This window comes from Camelus ferus, chromosome 3 (genome assembly GCF_009834535.1).
Source record: "Camelus ferus isolate YT-003-E chromosome 3, BCGSAC_Cfer_1.0, whole genome shotgun sequence".
Lineage (NCBI taxonomy): Eukaryota > Metazoa > Chordata > Mammalia > Artiodactyla > Camelidae > Camelus > Camelus ferus.
The window spans coordinates 93515807-93539328 of NC_045698.1; the positions used below are offsets into that span (position 1 = coordinate 93515807).

The following is a 23522-nucleotide window of genomic DNA, read 5'->3' on the forward strand; positions in this document are numbered from 1 at the left end:
ATCACTTGAACATGTAATCAATATAAAATAATTACTAACGGGCCAAGACAGAGGAGTCAGAGGGGAAGGCAGGTGTGGGCGCTTCCCGCGAGGGGCGGGCCCACTCACCGCGCTTCCTTCCTGCGCACGAGTCAGCGCTCCCAGCACCGCCCACCGGGCCCTGAGGACCCTGGGATGACCGCCTTCCCGTCTGCAGAGACCAGGCCAGTGTGGGAGACAGACTTTAATCCGATAGTCCCAAAGCAATGTACAGGGGCACACAGACTGCATGGCAGGTGAGTGAAGGCTGCGGGGAGGGAGTTCTCTGCCCACCCTGAACTTCCCTTGTTCTGGCCAAGCTCCTGCTAGGTAGGGTCTGTGGCGCCATCTGCTGCCCAGCCCGGATGCCTCCAGCTCCGGGTCCCGAGGCCCACGGGGCAGGGGGCCAGGGCCACCCTTGCACTCCCAGTCTCAGGACCCCGGCCCTCTCCTCCCCTACACACCCCGCCGCCCTCTCCATAGCCCTTTGCCGGCCAGCTCGGAGAAGGCTCTTCTCTAGTCAGCCTTCAGGAACAGGGAGGCAGTTAAGGGACAAGAGACTCCCGGGAGGATAAGGCATTGTTTGAGGCCTGCTGGGGCCCAGGGGACCCAGGCCCTGCCTTTCTGTAACTGTGGAAGAAAGGGACGAAGTCGACAGCGGGTTGCAGGGGGAGCACCGCACGCTCCCTGAGCCGGCCTCCGCCCCTCGTCCGGCTCCCCGGTCCGTGCGCAGAGCTGCCAGAGGAGGCAGCAAAGGCCACTTTTCGTGGAGATGAAGGTTCAGGACTCACAGAAGCGCCAGGAAATACAAGTTGCTCAGAGTGGTGTCACAGCTGCCCTCCTCTTCACAGGAGACCCCCACATTTCAGCCTCACCTCGCCAGGCTTTTGGGGGCATCCGCAAGGGCCAGTGCCTTCCCGCTGGGAGTGCTGGGCCTCTAGGTGCCCCTGTGTGTGTCTGCCTGCCCCAGCCCCCCAGTCTTCATTCCCCTGGTGAGAGACACACCATCTGGGGGTCGCCTGATAAGAGGAGATCATCAAATATAGATTTTAGGGCAGTCTTCTGGGGTTCAGGCAGGCTTGCTGCCAAGAGTCAAAGGGAGGGAGGAAAGGATGGGGCTTAGTCAAGCAGGTGACTAAAGTGGCAAGCTTGTTGCAGCCGGCTGGTGCTCTACACCCAGGGCTCCATGCCAAGCCTGGAGTTCAGAAGCATCCACACCAGCCTGTTGTGGGGACCTGGGTAGGGACACAGAGGCCCTAGTGCTGGCTGGTGAGGGTAGCAGTGGGTAATAGCTACAGTGGGTAGCAGGAACAGTTTCCAGATTGAGCAAATAGAAATACAGGACACACAGTAAAATTAGAATTTCAGACAATGAGTGCTTCCTTAGTACAAGTATGTTCAAAATATTGCATCTTGTATGTTACCTGGCAGTCCTAGCAGGAGGCCTGGTGTCCCCCACCACACTGTGTACCAGGTAAAGAGCTGGTGCTAGTGAGCAGTTTACCATTGTGTATAAACGAGCAGATCCAGCACTGTCCTGACAGCCCCAACATGTTAACCCCTGCAGTGTGCAAGCAAGGGAAAGGGGCTGCAGCCATTGGCCAGGACATACAGAACCCAGCCTGTGCCTTTCTTATCAAGCTACAGCCCCTGTTGCTTGCATCCCAGCCCAAGGATGAACAGAACTCCGAGGTGTCCTAGAAGGGACCCTGCTCCCTAGAGCTTGTTGAGGCCCATGACCCATTTATTATCTGACACAGGGCAGCATGTAAAGAGTTCACATTGGTTGCAGCACTATTCACTACAGCCAAGAGGTGGAAACAACCCAAATGTCCATCAATGGATTAATGGATAAAGAAAATGTTGTAGAACCTGCAATGGAATATTACTCATTCTTGAAAAGGAAAGAAACTCTGATACAGGCTACAACATGGATGAACCTTGAACACATTATACTAAGTGAAATAAACCAGTCACAGAGAAACACATACTGAATGATTCCACTGATATGAGGTATTAAATTAGGCAAACTCACAAACAGGAAGTGGAGTGGTGGTTGCCAGGGGCTAGGGCAGAGAAGGTGGTGGGAGTTGTTCAGGGGGTGCAGAGACAAGATGGGGGTTCAGGTGCACAGCAGTCTGCATACAGTTGACAGTATCATACTGCACACTTGGAAATTGTTGGACAGGTAAATTTTATTTTATGTGTAATTTTTGCCACAGTTAAAAAAAGAATACAGAGAAAAAATCCTGCTACATTTATTAATGCACAACTGCTTTGTTGCAACAAAAAAATGTGATGATAAGGAAAAATAAGTCATTCTGAAACATTGAAAAGTAAAAAGTTCATATTGGGCCTCTCTGCCCTTCCTGGGCTACCCATGATGCCCCTGGGTCCCCCCCCCCCCCCGCCGCCAATCAAACTCAAACTCAAGGCATCTTTTTATGATTGTTAACCCCACCCCACCCCCAAGGTTTTTGCACAGTGCTGTAGGAAATATGGCTGACCCAGGATGAGGAGACCAGGGTGCTAGTCTTCTCTCTGCCATTGACTTAATGTACAGTTTTCCCATCTGTGGGATGGGAGAAGAGGATGGGAATACTGAGATCTCTAGGCTCTGGGGGAGATGTCCATCGGTCAGGGGAAGTGGTCAGTGAGGGTCAAGTAAGAGCCTGCTGGGGCCCTTTATTTTACCTTAGGACCTGCTGGGTGGGGTGGGGCTGGCTGACACAGGGCACTAGGTGAGCCTCCAGACTGGACTCGGGCAGAGCAAGAGCTGGAAGAAGCTTGGGGCCTTTACACAATCAGAAAGCCTTTGTGGCCGCTGCCTCATCTGTCACCAGGTGAGGGGTCTGTAGGAGCACAGCATAGGCCGCGGGTGATCACCTGGTGGGACACAAGGTCTGGCTGGGATGGTGACAGGGTGAAGTACTGGAAGGAAAATGAGGCATCCGTCCTCCGGGGTTGGAAGGGGGCAGAGGCCTTGCGGGCAGGGTTGGGGACTCTGCGGTTTGGGTGATAGCAATTCTAGGGTGGGCTTGCCCAGATCTAGGGGTTCAGTTGGTGATGCTCCTTATTCTCCCTCCATCCTCAGTGAACACTGGTTTCATGTGACGGTTCAGGTCCAGAGAATTCGTGCATGACCACACTGCAAAGCAGAAAGCGACTAGAAATGGAGTCTTCTGGGCCTTAGGGTGGTAGATAAGGGGGAGAATCAGAGACCTGTATTTTTGCCCTTTCTGGGCCTCAGTTTCCTCATTTGTTACATGTGGATGAGAGTTCTTATATAGGGCGGCTACAAGTCACAAAATGGGCAGGGATATGAGGTGAGCAGAATGAGGAAACACTGAAGGGGTCAGAGGGAGGATGTAGGTTTAGGCATAGGGCGCTTTGACTCTGGCACACTGACCAGGGGCCACAAGGCCGAGGGATTTGTTTACTAGCTCCCTCTTCCTGGAATCTGAGCCCCACTGTTTACAAGCTGTCAAGGACTTCCCCGGGCCCAACCAGGACAGCTGTGGTCTGGGGTCAGGGCAGGGACTGGCTGTGTGCAGCTCCCTGGGTAGGGGTGCATAGGAGCTGGTAGTAAGCACCCAGTGGTCATCATGGAAGCAGCTCATGCGATGCCTGGGCCGGAGAAACACCCACCTTCCCAGCATTCTGTGCTCCTTGGTGGCCATCCTGCACACCTGAAATCTTGTCAACTAGGACCCCAAAGGGAGCTGAATTCCTTCTCTCCCCAACCCCCACCCCTTTTGCAAAGAAGGCGAGTTCCATTGTTAGGGACCCAATGTTGTGATCACCACGAAGCTCAGAAGGGCACCAGGGCTTGGAGGAGAAATGGAGGGAGAGAAGTGACTCAGCAAAATAAATCTTAACCTGTGAATATTCTGAACTGCTATTCTGGGACTCTGGATGACTGCCTGGTTCTGTTGACAGGTGTTTGGTATACAAAGCCTTGTTTCTCACATGCCAGCCGTAATGTTCATGCTCACCAGCTTCAGGAAGGAAGCCTAGGAGGCTTGGGAAAGAGGTGTGGTGGGTGGGCCTGATAACTGCCTCGTCCAGTGTTAAGACTCCCAAGTGGGCTCATGTCATAGGGAGCAGTGTGCGCTTAGGGACATCAGGAACCAGACGGTATTCTCAAATCTTAGGGACCCCTCTACTGTCCAGGAGCACTTTTTCTGGTCAAGAAGTGGTGTGGGACCAGCACCAACCTGCTCCATCAATCCTGGTTCCTGCTCAGCCCTCTTCCGAGGTGATAAGGACCTCAGGGTCTGGGGACTGGGGAGAGGGCATGAAAGCTCATCTTGCCTCCCACCTTCTCTAGGACAGCTTCTGAATTCTAGTGACAGAGAGTCTGTCAGTTTACAAGCAACCCACTGCTAAGCCATCTGTGTTAAATTAAAATCATCTTCCTTAAATTTAGCTGTAATTGTTGCCTTGAAACGATCTTTCTATTCACAGGTTGTCCTGAGCCCTGGAGCCACAGAGATGAGGACCAATCTAGTGCTCACTGGGCAGCCCTTGGGTGATTTGATGAGTTAGGATACCCTGCCCACCTGCCTTTTCAAGTTCAGGGCTTTCCTAGGGGACCAGAAGGCAAGGTACCCCCTCCTCTGCTTCCATCACACGTCTGACTGCTTGATGGATGGAACCACCACATCCACATACTGTGCAGGAGAAGCCAGTCCCAGGTAAGAGGTTTGTGGAGGGGGGTCAGAGAGGGGACAGATGCGGTCTCTGCTCCTCTCTCCCAGTGGTACCCTCAGTGAGCCCCACCTTCCACCCCCTCAGCTGATGTTTTGAGGTTGGCGATAGCTGTTGTGTCAACAGCTTCAGCTTGTGTTTTAGTTTGACCTCAAACCAGCGTCTTCCCCGTGGTCAGTGCCACACGTTCTGGTGCACAGCTCTATGGTCAGTGTGGCATTTTGAGAAGGACACATCTCTATCCAGGTGGTCCCAACTTCAAATAGCATGTCCTGATTCTGAGCTGCTGGCCCCACGAGCAGGCTCTCCTGGCAGGTCACTGGCTCCTACCTTGGGCTGGAAAACATGGTCATGTGTCATAAAATGTCATAAAATGGTATTGGTGTTAGAAATAGCCTACTTTTCATGACAGGTGAGAAACAGGTTGAAAGATGGGAAGGAGTGGCCCTGCTCTCCTGCCTACTCCTCAGGTCAGGCGCCTCATCCTCTCATCTTCCCTTCCATCCCGGCCTCCTGCTGATACTCCCCCAACAGTACCTCTTCAGACACTGAGCTCCACCAGCCCCCAGTCACAGTGCGCCCTTTTCTGCCCTGCCTTCGCCCTTGCTCTTCTGCCTGCCTGGACTGTCCTCTCATCTCTCTTACCCCTTCTCCTCTAGCCAGTTTGAACTCCTTCAAGATTCAGCTCCAGTGTCCCCTTTCTAGAAACCAAGACAGTGTTTGAGGGCCCTTCCCTTTTGCATTCCATGATGCCTTGGGCAGACCTCTGCCCATTTTTTGTCATCTGATGTCAGCCCTCAGCAGGCAGGTGTTGAGGAAATGCCTGCTGACTGATGGAAGGAAAGGTAGATAGAAAGGAAGGCCAAGTGCCTGAACCTGAATCCAGCACCAGCACAATACTTGGAAAATGCCTGGTGATGCCTAGTAGCTTTTCACTCGTAAGGCTTTGCTGTGTGAGAGAGAAAAAAAGAGAGAACCTGGTGAGTAGGGACCCTGCCCCCTATTCGCCCAGCCCAGCACTGGCACATAGAGTGGTGGGCAAAGGCCGCCCACTCATCTTGTCATCAGAAGGGCCAGGCATTGATTTTCCAGGATGGCAGATTGAGGCCCCAGAGAATCCAAGAGGGGTCCTCCTGCCACCTGACTCCTAGAGGACTGATGACTCTGAGCCCAGCCCCAAATAGATGCTGAGGTGGAAAAAAGCTGACTGTTCTCTAAATAGCTTTGTGCCCCTGCCATCTGCTGCCAGACAGGGAAGAAAGGGAGGAAACCTTTATGGTTTCCTTCAAGGGCTGTCAGAGCTGTGTCCCCGTGCAGTGGGGTCCCTCGATGCAAACAAGCTCCCACTGTTTTTCCTCTTTGGGGCCTAGAACGGGGCTGGAACTGTCATGTTCTGTCCTTTCCCCCCAAATAGGGGTTCTTCGCCATTCAGGTGTCAAAAGTGAAGTTCCTAGAATGGAGGAAAGTCAACTTGCTTTTCTCCAGACTGCAGTTAATCCAAGTGGCTTCTCAACCAAGACGTGGGTCTAGAGATGCCAACCCAAACCCAAAGGGCCAGGAGTGAATACTAAAAATGTTGCTGTAACTTGGCAGTGTTTGCAATCTCTCTAGTTTCTGAGATTCTGCTAATCCTGGATGAAATGGGACTACAATCCCACTGTTGCTTTTCACAGTCAGTTCTTTTTAGCTCAAGAAAGCAGTGAACAAAAACCTCTATTTTGACATCCAGTTTCTCTCTGGTCACCTGTACCTCACCACCAATGATTTCTTCCCCTTCTGTACTTTTAACAGCCACGAAACACGGCACCCATGAAGATTTTTTTTAAAACATTTTTTTATTGAGTTACAGTCATTTTACAGTGTTGTGTCAAATTCCAGTGTAGAGCACGATTTTTCAGTTATACATGAACATACATACATTCATTGTCACATTTTCTTTCGCTGTGAGGCACCACAAGATCCTGTATATATTTCCCTGTGCTACACACTACAATCTTGTTTATCTATTCTACATTTTGAACTCCCTGTCTGTCCCTTCCCACCCCTCCGTGAAGATTTTGACTGTGGAATGTTACCCATTAACCCACGCCCTTTCAACAGGATCAAGTAAGAAAGCACTTCAGTTTCTTTTTGCAACACTATCAGCTAGTTTGTAGTAGCACAATGCCATCACTGAAGTCAGTGACTTTGATAAACATGTTAAATTTTTCACCATAATACACCAAATCTTAAAATCCACATTCCAAAGCAAGGCGCAAGGCTTCCTTTGCTCACTAAATAATAGCCAGAAAATTATTGAGCCTTGGTGACTGATTTTAAATAAACCGAGTTGAGGTTTTGTAACATATAGGCCTTGGTCAATTAACTGAATCCCCAGCTGAACCCTGTAAAAGGGATGCAGCAGAAACCGGGCCTGTTTTAGGACCTTTGTTTTGTTTCAGGACTTTTGTTTTTAAACATCAGGTTAGGAGGATGGTGGCCACCACCCAAAGGACTTTATTTACAGTTTCCTAGCTTCTCTGTTCCCAACAAGGGGCCTTTCACACTCTGCTGGGGTTGTGACATTGTATTACTTGTACCTTTAGTGCAAATATCAGAGTTTAGTGGAAGACTATGTAGCTCAATTCAAGAAGATGAGTTAAATGAACTGGACTTTATTTTCTTAGCATTCGTCCCTTCAGTGCATTTACTATTTCTATCTACTTGTTAGCTTCAACAAATAACTTCAGCCAGTACTAAATCTCTACTTGATGGACCCAATTGTAATCAAATCGTGACTGGTTGTGTTAAAAGAGCCAGCACAAAGCTTGTTGTCATCCTGCATCTGGTTAGTGGGAAGGTTAAAGGGATGGCTTTAAACGGGTTTTATATTTGGATTTATGTTTCAAAAGGGGCTTGATAATCCTTATCAAAATGACTAATTTTTTTCTTCACTGATTGGCCAATGATCATTTAGTGTTACCAGTTTTGTTATATTACTGTTTCTCCTAAATGAAAATCTACACACTCTGGCATCAGAAACACCTGAGAAGCTTGTTGAAGATTTGGATTCCCGCCACCCCAGATTTACCGAATCACAATCTTTGTTGAGATTTTACTTTCTGCCGTGTTTTTTTTAAAAGCCCCTCCACCCCACCCACCCTCACCCCACCTCAGAGCTTCTGACGCACACTAAAGCTAGAGACCCTTCACGTAGACAAAAGCAACCAGCTGACTTGCTTCACATTCCCACTGAGTTGGCATTGTGTAAGTCAGTCCTACTGCAGTTTGCCCATAAGTTGTTTTCAGTCTTAGGAGGCAAATTAGACCTCGGTACCTACGCAAAGTTTCCTTGGAATCCTTGCACAAAGGGCAAGTTGATTATCTTAGTAATTTCAAAGTCCAAGAAATTTCTGATAAGCACAATGAAAATTACAATTGGATGATAAGAATGGAACTTGACACCAGAGTGTTTCAAAGACCAAGTAAGCATTTTATTTTTCTATTCCTGACACTCAAATTCATAGGGGATGAAAAGATAATATAACATAATCAAAATAACATACAAACACAATTCAAGAACATTTAACCATCTATTGTAGCTGTAAAATACATAAAGGTAAACAGAAATATCTTCATATAAATTAATGCTTAACCATCTGTATACACTGTAAAACAACTGTTAAAATTCACACTAAGATGCTAGTGCAAGCAGTGGTGTACAAAAGTGCAAACAAGGTTAGTGATGAAAAACTTATCACCAACTTACCATTTCAACATACTCTGCATTCAGCCAAATACTGAAGGAAGGCCTCGCCACAGAAAACACTTTGATCACTTTTAAATTAACTTGACTACATGCACCCTGCGTGCTCCTGCCTCAGTATGGAAACTGATCATGAGTTCAGGTGAAGAGCAGCACCAGGGAATCCAGAAACCCACATGGCCATTCTGATGTGAATCTTCACACTTGACAGTGAAAACAATTTCAAGGACAATTTGTATGTCAAAACCTGTAGAATTATCACCTTCCTTTACCTCCAAATATTTAAAACTAAAATTAAATCTAATCTCCTCCTCATTTAAAATGCACACTGAGAAGAATTTATCCACTCCAGTGCAGCTTTTCCTAAGATAATAATTCTGTGTGAAATCACTCAAAAGCCTTTCTCATTTCTGCCCCCAAATCTAGTTGGGACAGGGCACTCCTGAAACAAAGTTTTCCTTCGATAAATTTGCTTCCTTTACTGTGATTACTTTGGATTCTGTTTAAAAGTGTGGTCAAAGCCTAGAACAATCAGTCAGTGGCATTAAATATATTAGCTACTTATGTTCTAAATTATGAGGACAAAAATTAGTTGATTCAGAACTGCATCTTCATTAGACTCAGGTTCCCTTTAAATCAGGATCTTTTTATCCAGGAGCAGGCTGGGGCTTTGTGATGGGGACAGCTGCAGGGTTCAGGAGTGGAGACAAGTTTTTTTTAACAAAATCCCACTTTATACAGCAGCACAGTTCCGTATTTCGAGAGTTTGTTCCTCTTTCTTTCTTTCTTTCTTTCTTTCTTTCTTTCTTTCTTTCTTTCTTTCTTTCTTTTTTTCTTTCTCTCTCTCTTTTTCTTTCTTTCTTTCTCTCTTTCTTTTTCTCTTTCTTTCTTTTTTTGGTTATAAAGCACTAATTTGCATTTCAAAAGAAGCACAGTGACTAAAGTGACCAGAAGCATCAATATGTAGCTTTGAGAATTTAGTTCTTAATTGAAGATACAGTTTTCTGCACTCTTCAATTTATAGCAAAAAAAAAAAAAAAAAATTAAATAAAAAATTAAAGGTTTATAGAAAAAAACCTTTAATTCCCTATTAATTTTTCATCAATAAGTTTATATTTGCTAATCTCTATTTTTTAATGCTTTCTTGGAGATTTTTTGAATGTTTTACATGTTTAAAATGACCCAAACAATATATTCTAAATAAAATCAACATGAGCTAATCTGAATGACTTCCCTTTATGTTAGCTACTTTCATTATATTCTGGTCAAAATTTATTTGGCAATAAATCCTTGCAAACTTCAGTCATGTTAACTAACAAGACTGAAATTCCACATTGAGTCACATATAATATACAGTTTCAGAAAATGTAAACCTATCTCCTGAAACTCTTAAATCATGTCAAGTAGAAGTATACTGTTTTTAATGACGGAACTTTCCAAAATGCTGGAATTGAATGTGGTTAATCAAATCATTTTGCAGAAGGCAAGAAACACTATTATCACAGCTATTACCCTATTTTAATGATTTACAAGTAGTTTATGAGCACTGTAGAGAAGTGTGAGCCAGCTGAAAATGAAGGAAAAGAAACAATGTTCTGTGTATCAGTTGTAAACCACAGTATATTTGTATGCATACACAGGCACACAAAACTAAAATTTAGATCTATGCAGGCAACATCTAAATTCATACTTCTTTGGCACTCAGAGATGCTGGGTCAACTAAGCCAATGGTGCAGAATATTTTTTTCCCTCTGCTTTAGGAAATGTCTGTGCCACAATTTTAAAATGCTGTAATCCCAATTCTAAAAATTCACCGAGATAAACTGGAATCCATCCATGTAACCAGTTACTCAAAAGTATACCAGCAGTCACTGAAACAGGTGTGGGGTTAAGAGTCTCTTTAAAAATAGAAAAGCCAGCTGAGGTCTAATATTTTTAGAGTTTTGGACTTAAGATTCTAAAATATATTTTGAACACTTCCTGCTTTATATGAACTCCAGTCTTGTAATACAATAGTGTTAATTACATGTTCACCATTTGCAGTGGGAGGTACAAAATTAACCCATGTCCCCCAGACTAGCATTTACCTGAAAAATACTCCACAAATGCACACACCTGCACAGGCACGTAGAGAGAATATATGCTTCTACTGCTTCTTGCCCTTCTCTTAACTTGCTTTCCTGAAAGAACCAGGGATCCCGGTGTGTGCTTGAGGCGCTCTCAGAGCTGGATGGGGGACTGTCAGTCCCATTTCCCGGGAGCTGGCGGAAAGCTCGCTGCTGCTACGTGCAGCTTTATTTCCAGAGGTTCAGGCCCTAAGACTCTCACATGACTGGGAAAATATCCACAGTTTAACTGTGGTCCAGAAAGTGACTCTGTTTCTTTGATCCCAGTGACAGACCTAGAGTGAGCGTTCTGGAGCAAGACATTTCGTACCAGAAAGCAAATCCCCTCTAGAGAAACCAGAAAGCTTTTTCCTGTACACCAATTTATAACACAAACAATTAACTTCTCAAGTATCACAATAGATACTAGGAAATACTTGAAGAAAGGCATGTCCCTGTAAATACTGAGAACAGATACCATCAACGAGAGGCAGTTACTTTTAATAAGGCTTCATTCTGTTCAGTCAGGACATTAAAGTGAGTACTTTAAACATACCTGGCAGAATAGAACAAGAGGCTGAAATGTCATTTCCTACTTTACCCATAGTGCTACTGATGTTCTAGGCAGGGAGGGGGCTTCTTTATTTTCATGTAGAAGGAAGCTGAAAGTGGAACAGAATAGCTACATTCCTAAAACCAAATGTTACGGTGAAAAAACCTTGTTGATTTAGCTAACTAGTAATTCCTTCCAGGTACATCCCTCAATCCTTATTTGCCTCATGTTATATTACTGATGACAGAAAGGACTGATTTGGGCAACCGCTAGAGAAAACACTAATTTTGATATTAAAATTATTTTTGATGGAATTAGAGCAATTTATTCTCAATGGAATTAGTTAAATACTATAAAACCTTGGTTTATAACCAAGGGAGGAATCTTAAACTTGAGAGTCTTTAAAAATAAATATTTGGCACTTGTTTTTCATCTAATTATGGAAATCTCAGGGAAAAAAAGAACCCAATTTTCTTAGGAAATTAAAATGCTTTAAAAAGCTAACTAAAATCTTATTAGAAAGTCTGTCAGTGAGGCTTGTAGACACTATCACATGGTAAGCATTATATCCAAAAACAAAAGCGTCTGTGCTATAAAGTAAGAGCTAGTTGAGAGTAACTGAGAAAAAAAGAAAAATACATGAATTCATTTTCTTCCCACCAAGAAATCAAATATGGTAAAGAATGCAAAAGAGCCATGGGATAGGAGCAAAATCCCCACATATCTCAGTGACAACTGAAGCAGAACAGCCTTTCTTTTTCCTCAGATGCAGGCCTCTTGTGTTGAAACTGCGCACAAGATCCCACCTGTCACTTGCCCTGGTTGAGTACCATTAAGTATGAAGAGACTGGGGAGTACCTCTATCTGTGGGGGACTGGTGCCTGTCACTACTCCTGGGGAAGAGGCACAGATTACCAAACTACGCGCCAATAAGACTGGAGCACTTCAGAACCAGACAACTGGAATGGGCCTATCAAACCAAAAATGAACCTTGTGTTGTACCAGAAGGCGTGGTTTTCCTCAGAAGGCCGATCTGACAGGGACCAGGACACAGACCCCATCAGCACTGGTAATGGTAGTGTTACTGATGAAAATACGTACGATTCAGAGATTAATGTGGTATAAGGTATAATCAAACAACTGTCTCCTGGTAAATGCAAAGCCTCTTGGGACTTAAACATTATTCTAATATTCTGAAGCAATCTCCTTTCCCAGCAACCCCCTCATATGTATAATATGAAACAGGCCAAATTTCAGAGCATACTAACTAGATAAGACACATTACAATGAAACATTTGCCCAACAAGAATGCCAAACATTAGAGTTTGTTTTATTGCATGACGTTTGCATAAGAAAAAATACTGAAAATTTTAAGGCATCATGCAATCAGTAAGCTAATTGTTAACTGTTCACTTAAGATAGGTGGACATATAATCTAAAATTTAAAAACTAGTTCCAAAAAAGTACATAAAAAATTTAACATCATGAGCTTTTAAATATGGTTTATATTTGTAGTTTCATGTTAAAAAGTGCTTCAAATGTACTCTGGAAAGTTGCTCTTTATAAATGGTGCTGAGGGTAATGTCAGATTATAAACTGTAAAAACTATTTTTATGGAATTAGAAAGCTAACATTGTGATATTCAAACTTACTTGTATCAGTTTTCAATTCTCACTCAAATTAAGTTGATAGAATATTAATAATCTAAAAAACATCTGTTTTCTAACCAACAAAAGTCTATTGAATTCAAGTTATGCATGTTGAGTGATCAAATCTCTGAGTAGGCCTGAATAGTGAGACCTGGAACTGATGCCGACTGCTGTTAATCAATGTACTGTGCCATCCAGCGGAAGCCTTCTCCGTAGCCTTGTCTTTTGAGCACACTGCACATGAAAACTTCTAAGGGCCGGGCATTCAGTTCTTTCAGAGAGACACTGCCCTGGAAGAGAAGATGCATGTGATGCTGGATGACCCAGTAGAACTGCAGCTCGTACACCTTAGAACAAAGGGTGACTGTGATAAAGCCGTGGCTGGGCTGTTGGACATCCATGTCCCCTAAACATGCAGGAAGCTTCCTCCTCTCTACTGTAGGACAGGATGTCCCCTCGGTGGGACAGGGGTGAGCTTGTGAGGCACACAAGAATGAAAATAATCTGTGACTTAGAAAAAATTCAAGTTACCCAACTGGCTTCACCAATATTAAAGACAAACATTCTCTGAGTAGGTTTATGACTAAACAAGGCATTCCTTAAAATTAATGTAGAGTCGACTTATTAAAAAGAAGAGAAAGAGGAGGGGAGGGTGTAGCTCATGTGGTAGAGTGCATGTTTAGCATACATAAGGTCCTTTGTTCAATCCCCAGTACCTCCTCTAAAAATAAATAAGTGAACCTAATTATCTCCCCCATCTAAATAAATAAACAAATAGATAGATAGATAAAAATTAAAAAAGAAAAAGAGAATAGACCAAAGTCTACTTTATCTAACACATGAGTCTTCTTCCATAGGCTGCAATATTTTTCTACTCTGAAAGAGTAAACTCTGGGATTTTTCAATACTAAGGTCCTTCCCCCAAACAAATTCCAATGAAAATGAATGCAAAAATAATTTATTTAAGCTTATTATAAAGTATATGTTCAGAAAACCCCAGAACACTTCTATGGCCAAGTTTACAATTTATATTTATCTCTGGTGAACTGAGAGCCTAAACACTGAACTGGGGGCCTAAATACACTATTGGTGTGCTTAAACATTCAAGTATACTATTTGGTGGTAGTCCTGAAAAATTATGATAAATAAAACCTGAAAGCTTTCATTTAGTTTCCTGTAATCATGAGATCTGACATTTTTGATAACACCAAGATAAAGATTTCATTCAGTGGTAGAAAGAAAATAAATGAGGACATTAAAAAAACGACCCAAATGTATAAATGACAGTTTTTAAGAAAAAAGTTAAAATGAAGCCAGACTATACCAACTGAACTGATAAGCATGAATGCTGTTAGGGGTAGTGCTAGAGCAAACTATTTCAGAAAATTAGAAATAAATAACGAAAATAAAAAGACATTTGTAGTACTGAATGAAATACTCACACCTGTCAAAAATATATATATATATGTATATTTTTTTTACCTTTCCTGTTGTCTGACCATATAAACCAAACATCTCTCTTAATCTCTCTTCACTGATGGCTTCAGGTCTGTCGATTTTATTCCCAAGAATCAGTATAGGCACATTAGCAATAGTTTCATCTGTCATTAGGGACTGAAAAAAAAAAAAAAAAAGACAAGATACTGAAACCATCTAAAGGGCTCATTTTGACAAGATACCAAATGGGTATCAAGGACTCTCTCTCTATCATCTCATGTCTGTTTGGCCAACTTTCTTTGGCAGACTGTCCCAACATTTGAAAGTGAGCTCAATGAACCTGTAGCTCAATTCTTCTGCCGCCCTAAGTCTCCTTCTATAAATGCTCACTCTACTCACTCTGTGATCAGTGAGGTACAGTGACTGGACCCAACACTCTGAAGGCATGCACACCTGGCTTCATTTCTAATTCTATTGCCTCCAAGTGGTGAGATGTTAGACCAATAATCCTTACTGAAGTTCAAAGAGAATCTGCATTAGTAGCACCTACCTTATGGAGTTGATTTGAGAATTAAAGGAGGTAATATGCACAGTACCTTGCACAAAGTAGGAACTCAGGAATTCCCTGACTCTGTTCCACGACCACAGAACCTACCTGGACTTTTCCACATGAACAAGTATTTGTTTGCCTGCACTGGGCAGAGGTAATGGTCAGGTCAACCTTCAGTCAAGTCACAGACCTGCTTTCTCTGTGCCAGATCTAACACTGGCCTTGCCTGCTGTTCCCAAGCCCCTTTTTGAAGCATCTGAACTGAGAGAGGGGAGAAGACGTGGCAGCATGTGGCCCTGGTCACTCCTGAGAGTGGTGACAAAGATAGCATGTTATACCATTTCCAGGTTCTGGCCAACTCCTGAAGAAACCAGCATCCCAGGATGACCAGGGGCTTAAGATCAAGCCACTGTAGGAATGTGGGACACGTGAAATACACTATAAAGGCACACTCTGCACAGAGTGAGCTCAAGCCTTCAGGAAGGAAGTCTGTGTTAGTACTTCCTCAACAGCTACAATTACTCCAAGTTACTCCTGCATTCTAAGCAGGGTAATCACTGAGCTCTACAAACTGTTGGGAGTTACATCAGAGCTGCAGAAGAGCCACACTCTGATACTTACATCTCCAACCTATTTCCTCAGGCTTACCAGAGTGATTCCACTATGTTTAGTTTTAATTATTTAACTTACATCAAGTTCTTCTTTTGATTCTAACAGCCTTTCATGGTCTGCACAATCCACCAGAAATACAATGCCATTGATAGCAGGAAGGTAGTTTTTCCACACTCTTCGAGCTAACAAAAACAATCAGGAGTTAGATTTTATTTGCTTGTCAAACCTACGAGATGATTTGATGGAAGAGTCCAACAAGATATCAAGTGTAATTATCCCTTAGCTGCTACTATTTTGCTATGTATTCAAGTTAATTTTTTACCCAGTATTGCCAAAAATCTTTCCAGATGACCAAAGAAGAAAGTTCAAGTTTCCCTCGATTACAGGCAAGTCAAATACTTTACTCTGCCCAGTTTACTCATGTTAGAATTAACATTTGCTACCAATGGACAAGGATGCACATTAAGTTCACTGGAGAACTGCTACTATTTTTTATATGCAGTATTCAGTTTTTGACATTCCTAGTTTGTCAGTTTTTTGCCAGTGATAAATTTGGAGTTAGTGACAGAAGGAAATTAGTATCAGGTACAGAATTATTAAGTTAAAATAATAAAGCAAATTGTTCCACTCATAACAGAAATTAAAGTTTATGAAACCATTAGAGTAAGTTTTTCCATGACATTCTAAGAAAAGAAAATAATTTCAGGGGCACCCTAGGGGAAAGTAACTTTTTTCTCTGACTTCAATTTTATAATATATCTTAAAATAACAATAATAGAAATGAAGTCTCTAACAAACTCCATTAGGTTCTAATTCTAATCATTATATTCTAGAAAGTACTTTATGTATATTTCAAACAATTGATGTATATCTCAAATGTGCTTTCACTAGCCACAGCAAGCTTTGTAATATTCATTACTTATGAATTGCTATGTGCTGGGTATGGCCAAGACCTTTTGGGGATATTAAAAATATGGCTAGGATTTCAGTCCCAGAAGTTTGCTAGAGGAAAGAAGACAATCTTTCCAAACCTATAGACATGTATACAAATGCACTAAGTGCTATGTTAGTATAGCTGAGAGCACTCCCAACCTGGGAGTGGCTTCTCAGGGGAGGCAGCCCCTCTTACACTGGGCCCTGAAGGTGGGTTACTTAAGTGCAGATGGGGATGGCATGAGCACAGAGGTAGAAGAACACCAAGAGGTTTGGTTTGGTTGGAATAAAGAGAATGCGAAAAGGAATAGTGGGAAATAAAAGCTAGAAAAACAAACTGGGATCAGAGCATAGAGATCATGAATGCCTGGTCAGTAAATTTGGTTTTTATTTTGTACGTATGAATTCACCACTGCAATTTTTCATATGGAGCAATAACATATTCATAACATGATTATGATAGCAAGCGAGACGCGAATTGGAGAGAAGGAATGGAGGCTAAATTTTACTCATATGCTTTACCACCAAAAGCACTTCAGACAAACTGGAGTATCATGAAAATCATTCTTTGCATTTAAAGCATTTATCTGTGGGTAATAAATTCCTAAATTTTAAGAATACCCTGGCTTTCCTTGAAAAGAATGAGATTTCATGTACTGGAAAATAATGGTCACATTTTTATTAAGTAATATAAAACAAAGCAACTCTATAAGAGTAATAGAATCTTACCTTGAACATGCCCACCCAGATCAAAAGTTGTAAACGTCATGCCAGCAATGGTTAGTTCTTCTGAAGCTAAATAATGATACAAAATATTTTAACAACACGAGAATCAGAAATCCTTTTCTGGTATATACTGCCACTTAATATTTGATTTACTTTAATTGTAAATAAGGTCAAACAATTCAAATAAAAAAAGAATTCTTTGTTCTAACTACTATATCCCATTTCATATTGAAAATATAATATAAGTAAATGGTAATACTCAATTCTTATATTCACTACCCACCACAAATCCCACACTTATCTTTCCCTCTCTAGTAATCCTGCTGAAATTGACAGTCATCTGCTGTGAATTCAAGTGACTGGCCAAACCTAGTAATTTTTCCTACAATTCATCTTAAATGATAAAGATGAAATAACAATTTTCTCTCATGGCTGTCATATTTCTCAGGTGACAGTCTTCAATGACAAAAACAAGTGTAATACCAATTTTGGCCATTATTTCTTCAAGTATTTTTTTTCTGCTCCCTTCCTTCCCCTTCTGGGACTTCAATGATAGATTTGCTAGACTGCTTACTATTGTCCCACAAGTTACTCAGGCTCTGTTCATTTTTTCTTTTTTTGTTCATTTTTCTCTCTGTGCTTCTTTTAGTTTCTGTTGAGTTGATGTAAGTTCACTGATCTTTCCTTCTGCAGTACTGGCACTGTCTAACTTGCTGTTAATGCTATCCAGGGAAATTTTATTGCAGATGTTTTATTTTTCATTTCTGTAAGTTCCATTTGGTTCTGTCTTACCCCTTCCATTTCTCTCCTCATTATGTTCATGTTTCCCTTAAAACCTTGAGCATATTCATAACAGCTGTTTCAGTGTCCTTATCTGCTAATTCCATCATCTTTGTGACTTCTGCCATCATCTTTGTTACAATCTGTTTCTACTAATTGATTTTTCTCCTGGTTATGGCGTTCTCACACTTTGCTGCTGCTTTTCGTGTGTGGTAATTTTCAATTGGATGCTGGATTTCACTGTATCCTTTTGAAGAAAGTTGGACTTTGTTCTGGCAGGCAATTAAATTGCTTGTGGATCAGTTTTTAAGTTTTGTTAGGGTAGATGTAAAGTAGTCTTTACTTCGGAGCCATGTTAGCCCCATAACTAAGATACGATCCTTTTGGAGTCTCTATTGAATGCCCTGTGTATTCAGCTTGATCTGTCGTTTCTGGCTGATCGGAACAGGAACTCTTCGGCCCCATGTGAGCCCTGGGAACTATCTGAGTAACAGCTCCGCTGTAACTTATCTTTCTCCAGAAATTGTTCTTTGACTGGCCATGTGTAGTTTTACCCTACATATGCAGATTGGTATTCAGTCATGAAAATTTCTGGAGTTCTGTCCCTGCAGAGCTCCTTCCCCTGTGGTAATCTGCCCAGAGAATTCCAGTCACCTCAGCCTCCGCAAATTCTGGTCTCTATTTCCTCAACTCAGAAAAACTTCTGGGTTATGTTTGGGTTTCCTCTCCCTACATCACGGTCTGAAAATTGTCTTGTGATAAAAATTGAAGAGTTTGTCTTTCTTCTCTTAGGAATCAGAGCCCTGTGCTAGCTATTGCCAAATATCTGAAAACAGTTTTAGTATATATTTTTGTCCAGTTTTCTAGTCACTTACAGTGAGAGGGTAATTTCAGACTCTGTTACTTCCCAATGGCTAAAGGCAGAAGCCCCCTACAATTACAATGAAAGGTTCAGTGTACCTGTTAACTATTTTGTATAACTGCTGAGGCCTCAGAGTAGTTTATCCTGTTAAAAAATTCTGCATGTAGACTGCCAACTGATGAATAATTAGTACAATTTGTGTTCAAAGCATTATCCTTTCCATAAGGATAATGCTTGGATGTGGTTGGTAAACTATCCCTATGATTATAATCCCCAGTACACTCTCTGCTTTATAAAAGAAGTCCCAACTTGATTAAGATACACTAACATACAAAACACTGTTAACATCCCAGCAAGTTCCCTCTTGCCCTTCCCAGTCAGTCCACACCTCCACTCCCAGAAGCAAGCACAGATCTGAGTTTTATCACCACAGGTTTGTCTTGCCTGCTTTAGAATTTCATATAAATGGTTTCATACAATATGTAATTTTTTGTGACCAGCCTCTTCCATATAATAGGCATTGTATGTATCAATAGTTTATTCCTCTTTCTGGTTGAGCAGAATTTCATTGTTTATCCATTCTTTTTTTGATGGACATCTGAGCTGTTTCCAGTTTGGGGCTATTACAAATAAAGCTGATACAAACATTCTTCTACAAGGATTTTGGTGAACATATGTCTGCATTTATCCTAGAGAAATGCCTGGTAGTGGAATTGACAGATCATAGGGTAGATATGTGTTACCTTCCTCACATATGCTTTTAATTAGTTGAAAAGTATAAGCTGAAGTGAATGTGAACAGCATAAAACAGCATGTTTTATGCCACTGCTTTTACTCCTAGTGCCTCGTACTGAGAACAATGTCTGACATAAAGCAGATGCTCAATAAATATTTGTTGAATAAATAAATAAGGGCAACATCAAAAACATTCTTAAATGACTTACACCTAATATAAGACCACTGTGTAGTCTCTTCCAATTCTGCTGTTTTTGTAGACAATTTTACATACTCAATTTCACCATGATCACTTTTTTTCTGTAACAGTATTGTTCTTATATCAGAATCTTACTTGTCAAGCCCCACTTTCTTCTCCTAATATAAAAAAAATTCTATCAAATTTTTGAAATCTTCCTTTGCCAACTTCACTCACTGTTTTATAAATCAAGTGGTAATCTGTATTGTTCAATTCTCCTGCCTTGTTCTTTGTATACTTACTGAGCTAAATATCATATTATCCACTTTTTAGTCCAGTTCTCAATTTTATACTCATTTAAAATATTAAGGCAAATACTCATTATTTCATAATTAATCTGTGGATTAACTTGTCTTTAAACTCTGTGTCTAACTGATTCATCGTCTTTTCAACAGTAAAAGTTAAGGTCGCAGGTATTTTAAAGTTAGGCCTCTGTTTCTAATAATTTTGTCACTTTACTTTCTCAAACAGTACCTATTACATCATCTTATATACAGGAGGATACATACTAAGTGATTTAGAGAGTCATTATTAATGTCTTTCAGGTAGTCTTTTTAAAAGAAAGCAGAGTAAATGTTTTAAATTGTTTTAAAATTTTCTATTAGTGTATCAATACATGCCGTGTTTTGCGGGGATAATTCTACGGCCTTTATATTAGATATAGTTGAGGTTGTAAGGACTAGAAAAATAACTAGTTAATAAGTTGAGAGCTACCAGCAAAGTGTAAGACTATGGTCTGTCACTGAATAGTGATTAAAATAGTACAGGTCTAAAATGTGAAAGACATTTAAATTATGTAACAAGGTAATGGTAATAGACTATTTATAACCCAAGCATTATATGGTTGAATAGACCCCAATCATATCATAATTCCTGAGATAATAATTTTTTAATTCCTCTAACTGGACAAGGGTTTATTAACTGATAAGAAAATATGAGTATTATATCAAGATCTAAATATACTCCCTGGGAGTTGGGTCACCTATTATTTACTATAGTATTTTGAGAAGAGGTCAAATGACCTAACCATAATTTATCCACCAAAAAAACAAACAAACAAAACCTTTTGGTTAGAGCCTATGAATTGGTATCACCTGATCAAGTAATACATTGCATGGGAGAACAGACTTACTGGGATGTAGCGTCGGGACATGTTGTCCAAGTCTGTCATCTTTTAACATGTGTAGTAATGTTGTTTTTCCTGCATTATCCAATCCAAGAAATACCAGTTTACCAGTTTTCTTATATAATCCTACAGAGTAAGAGCTATGGTTAGTCAAAGTGACATCTGACACAGATTATATGAAAAAATGACTTTAAATAAAAGTATAATATGATATTCACAATTAATTATTTAGATACCTTTCCTAATTACCAGATTTTTGATAAAGAAACACTTATTAACCTTTTGAATTTTTAAGATTTTATAAATTGGCCTGAAAATTCTTGGATTTCTAACCTATTTTTAGTTTTGAAGAGCTACTTTAAATCTGTTATGATTTGGGAAATCAAATCTCTCTAAAACTAAACTTTGCCCCAATCAATAAATGTGTGTTACCTAAAGTTATCTGCAATGCCAAAATGCCAATTCCCGTGACAATTTATCTTGAGTCCTCTTTAATTCTATTTTAATTTATTCCTTCTTTGACAAATATCTGTGTCCTCTGCTAGAGAAACACTCATAAAATACTTGACATCATGTATTTATGGAGCTAGACCAAAAGAAAAATTAAAGGCATTTTTCATAGATGAAAATTAATTATTTTTGACAATAAAAATTACAGTGAGTTTTTTTCAGTAAAAAAGTTTAGTTCACTGTCAAATTTCCCTAAGAATAAGGTTAAACTATTCACAGGCTTGCATAAAACTAAGCAACAACAAAAAAATCCAAGTACATAATTTTGGATGTATCAACCAAGCACTGACAGATAAAGTGATAATTAGATAAAGACAGTACTGGCCAATTTATAGTAGATTGGTATTTAATGCAAAATTCCACATTGAGCGATATACATATATTTTAAAGACTTTTTAAAGAGCAGTTTTAGGTTTACAACAAAATTGAAACAAAGGTACAGAGATTCCCATATACCTCTATGCCCACACATATGTACCCCCACCCCCAAAAGGCAACAAAAGTTTAATGATATATATTCATTATACAGAGTATTTTCACTGCCCTAAAAGTTAAAAAGCCCTCTCTACTCTGCCAATATATCTCACGCCACCCACTCCCCAGCAACCACTGACCTTATTTTTATTGTCTCCGTATTTTTGCCTTTTTGAGAATGTCATGCAGCTGGAATCACACAGTATGTATCTTTTTCAGATTGGTTTCTTTCATTCAGTAATATGCATTTAAGGTTTCTCCATGTCTTTTCATTTCTTTTTAGTGCTGAATAATACTCCATTGTCTGGATATACCATTGTTTATTTATCCATTCACCCACCAAAAGACATCTTGGCTGCTTCCAAATTTTGGCAATTATGAATAAAGCTGCTATAAACATCTGTGTGCAGATTTTTGGGTAGACTTAAGTTTTCAGCTCCTTTGGGTAAATACCAAGGAGCATGATTGCTGGATTGAACTGTAAGAGTATGTTTAATTTTTATAAGAAATCAACAAACTGTCTTCCAAAGTGGCTGTACCATTTTGCATTCCCACTAGCAATGAATGAGTGTTCCTGTTGTTTCACATCCTCACCAGCATTTAGTGTTGTCAGTGTCTGGACTTTGGGCATTTTAACAAGTATGCAGTGGTACTGAACTTAATTTTTCATGTGTTTAATTGTCTAACACTCACGGAATTACATGAGGAACACTGTAGCAGCTCAAAAATATATTTACACAACCAATAACTGAAAATGTTAAGACAGTAGGCAATTAAAGATTCAGGCCATCCATTTTCTAGTAAGTTCCTGCCAAAATAACATCTAGTTCTTTACCCACATTCAAGTTTAAGAAGTAAATTATTTAAAGTTCTAACTTTTGATCACCTGTTGACCAACAATTCTGATCTTAAGGAGAAGACTGCCTTCCATATTTACTTGAGCTGGGGTACTACATCTCTCCTTTAATTATGAATACTGATTAATAATTTCTTTAAATATTTCTAGTTCTTAAGTGATGTCTACATAGGTTACTTCTAACTGATGCAATCAGTCTTACCATTCTAGCTTTTAAGTAGTAAAAGTGTGCTGGATAAGATTCCAAAAGGCAACAACTAGAACATTTAATCTTTAATTGTTAAACTCAGTTGGACTAAATTCTTATTTTGTGGTAGGCACTATTAAGCACCTGCATACATTATTTCATTTAATCCTCAAAGTAACTCTTTGAAGTGCCTTTTTTTTTTTTAAATTATGGGCAGAAGAACTGAACAGATATTTTTCCAAAAGAGGAAATGCAGATGGCCAACAGGAACAAGAAAAGCTGCTCAATATCACCAATATCAGGGAAATGCAAATCAAAACTACAATGAGACACCATCTCACACCTGTCAGAATAGCGATCATCAAAAAGAACACAAATAACAAATGTTGGCGAGGATGTGGAGAAAAAGGAACCCCTGTACACTATTAGTGGTAATGTAAATTGGTGCAGCCACCATGGAAAATAATATGGAGTTTTCTCAAAAACCCAAAAACAGAACCAGCATATGGCCCAGAAATTCCACTCCTGGGGCTATACCCAAGAAAAACAAAAACATTAATTCAAAAAGATACATAACATCCTGCTATTAATAGAAGCAGTATTTACAATTGGCAAGACATGGAAGCGTCCTAAGTGCACATCAGTAGGTGAATGGATAAAGAAGATACAACATTTATATGCAGTGGAACACAACTCACCCACAAAAAAGAAGGATA

The 23522-nt window shown here is 40.6% G+C and overlaps 1 protein-coding gene and 1 long non-coding RNA gene across 3 annotated transcripts in view; one reads left to right on the forward strand and one right to left on the reverse strand.

Annotated features, from left to right (window-relative positions):
* Positions 1 to 136: 136 nt before the first annotated feature.
* On the forward strand, positions 137 to 12876 carry LOC106728994. Its single transcript, XR_001365263.2, has 3 exons — positions 137 to 275; positions 4486 to 4715; positions 11898 to 12876. It is a non-coding gene; the product is annotated as an uncharacterized LOC106728994 (long non-coding RNA).
* SAR1B (secretion associated Ras related GTPase 1B) overlaps positions 8178 to 23522 on the reverse strand; it is a 28028-nt gene continuing 12683 nt past the window's right edge. For both annotated transcript variants that reach the window (XM_006179619.2, XM_032476770.1), the window contains exons 3-7: positions 20786 to 20905; positions 17042 to 17107; positions 15458 to 15561; positions 14263 to 14394; positions 8178 to 13070 (exon numbers count right to left, since the gene is read on the reverse strand). In XM_006179619.2, coding sequence (XP_006179681.1) covers positions 12954 to 13070; positions 14263 to 14394; positions 15458 to 15561; positions 17042 to 17107; positions 20786 to 20905 — 539 coding nt within the window. In that variant the 3' untranslated portion in view covers positions 8178 to 12953. The remainder of the gene's footprint in view (positions 13071 to 14262; positions 14395 to 15457; positions 15562 to 17041; positions 17108 to 20785; positions 20906 to 23522) is intronic.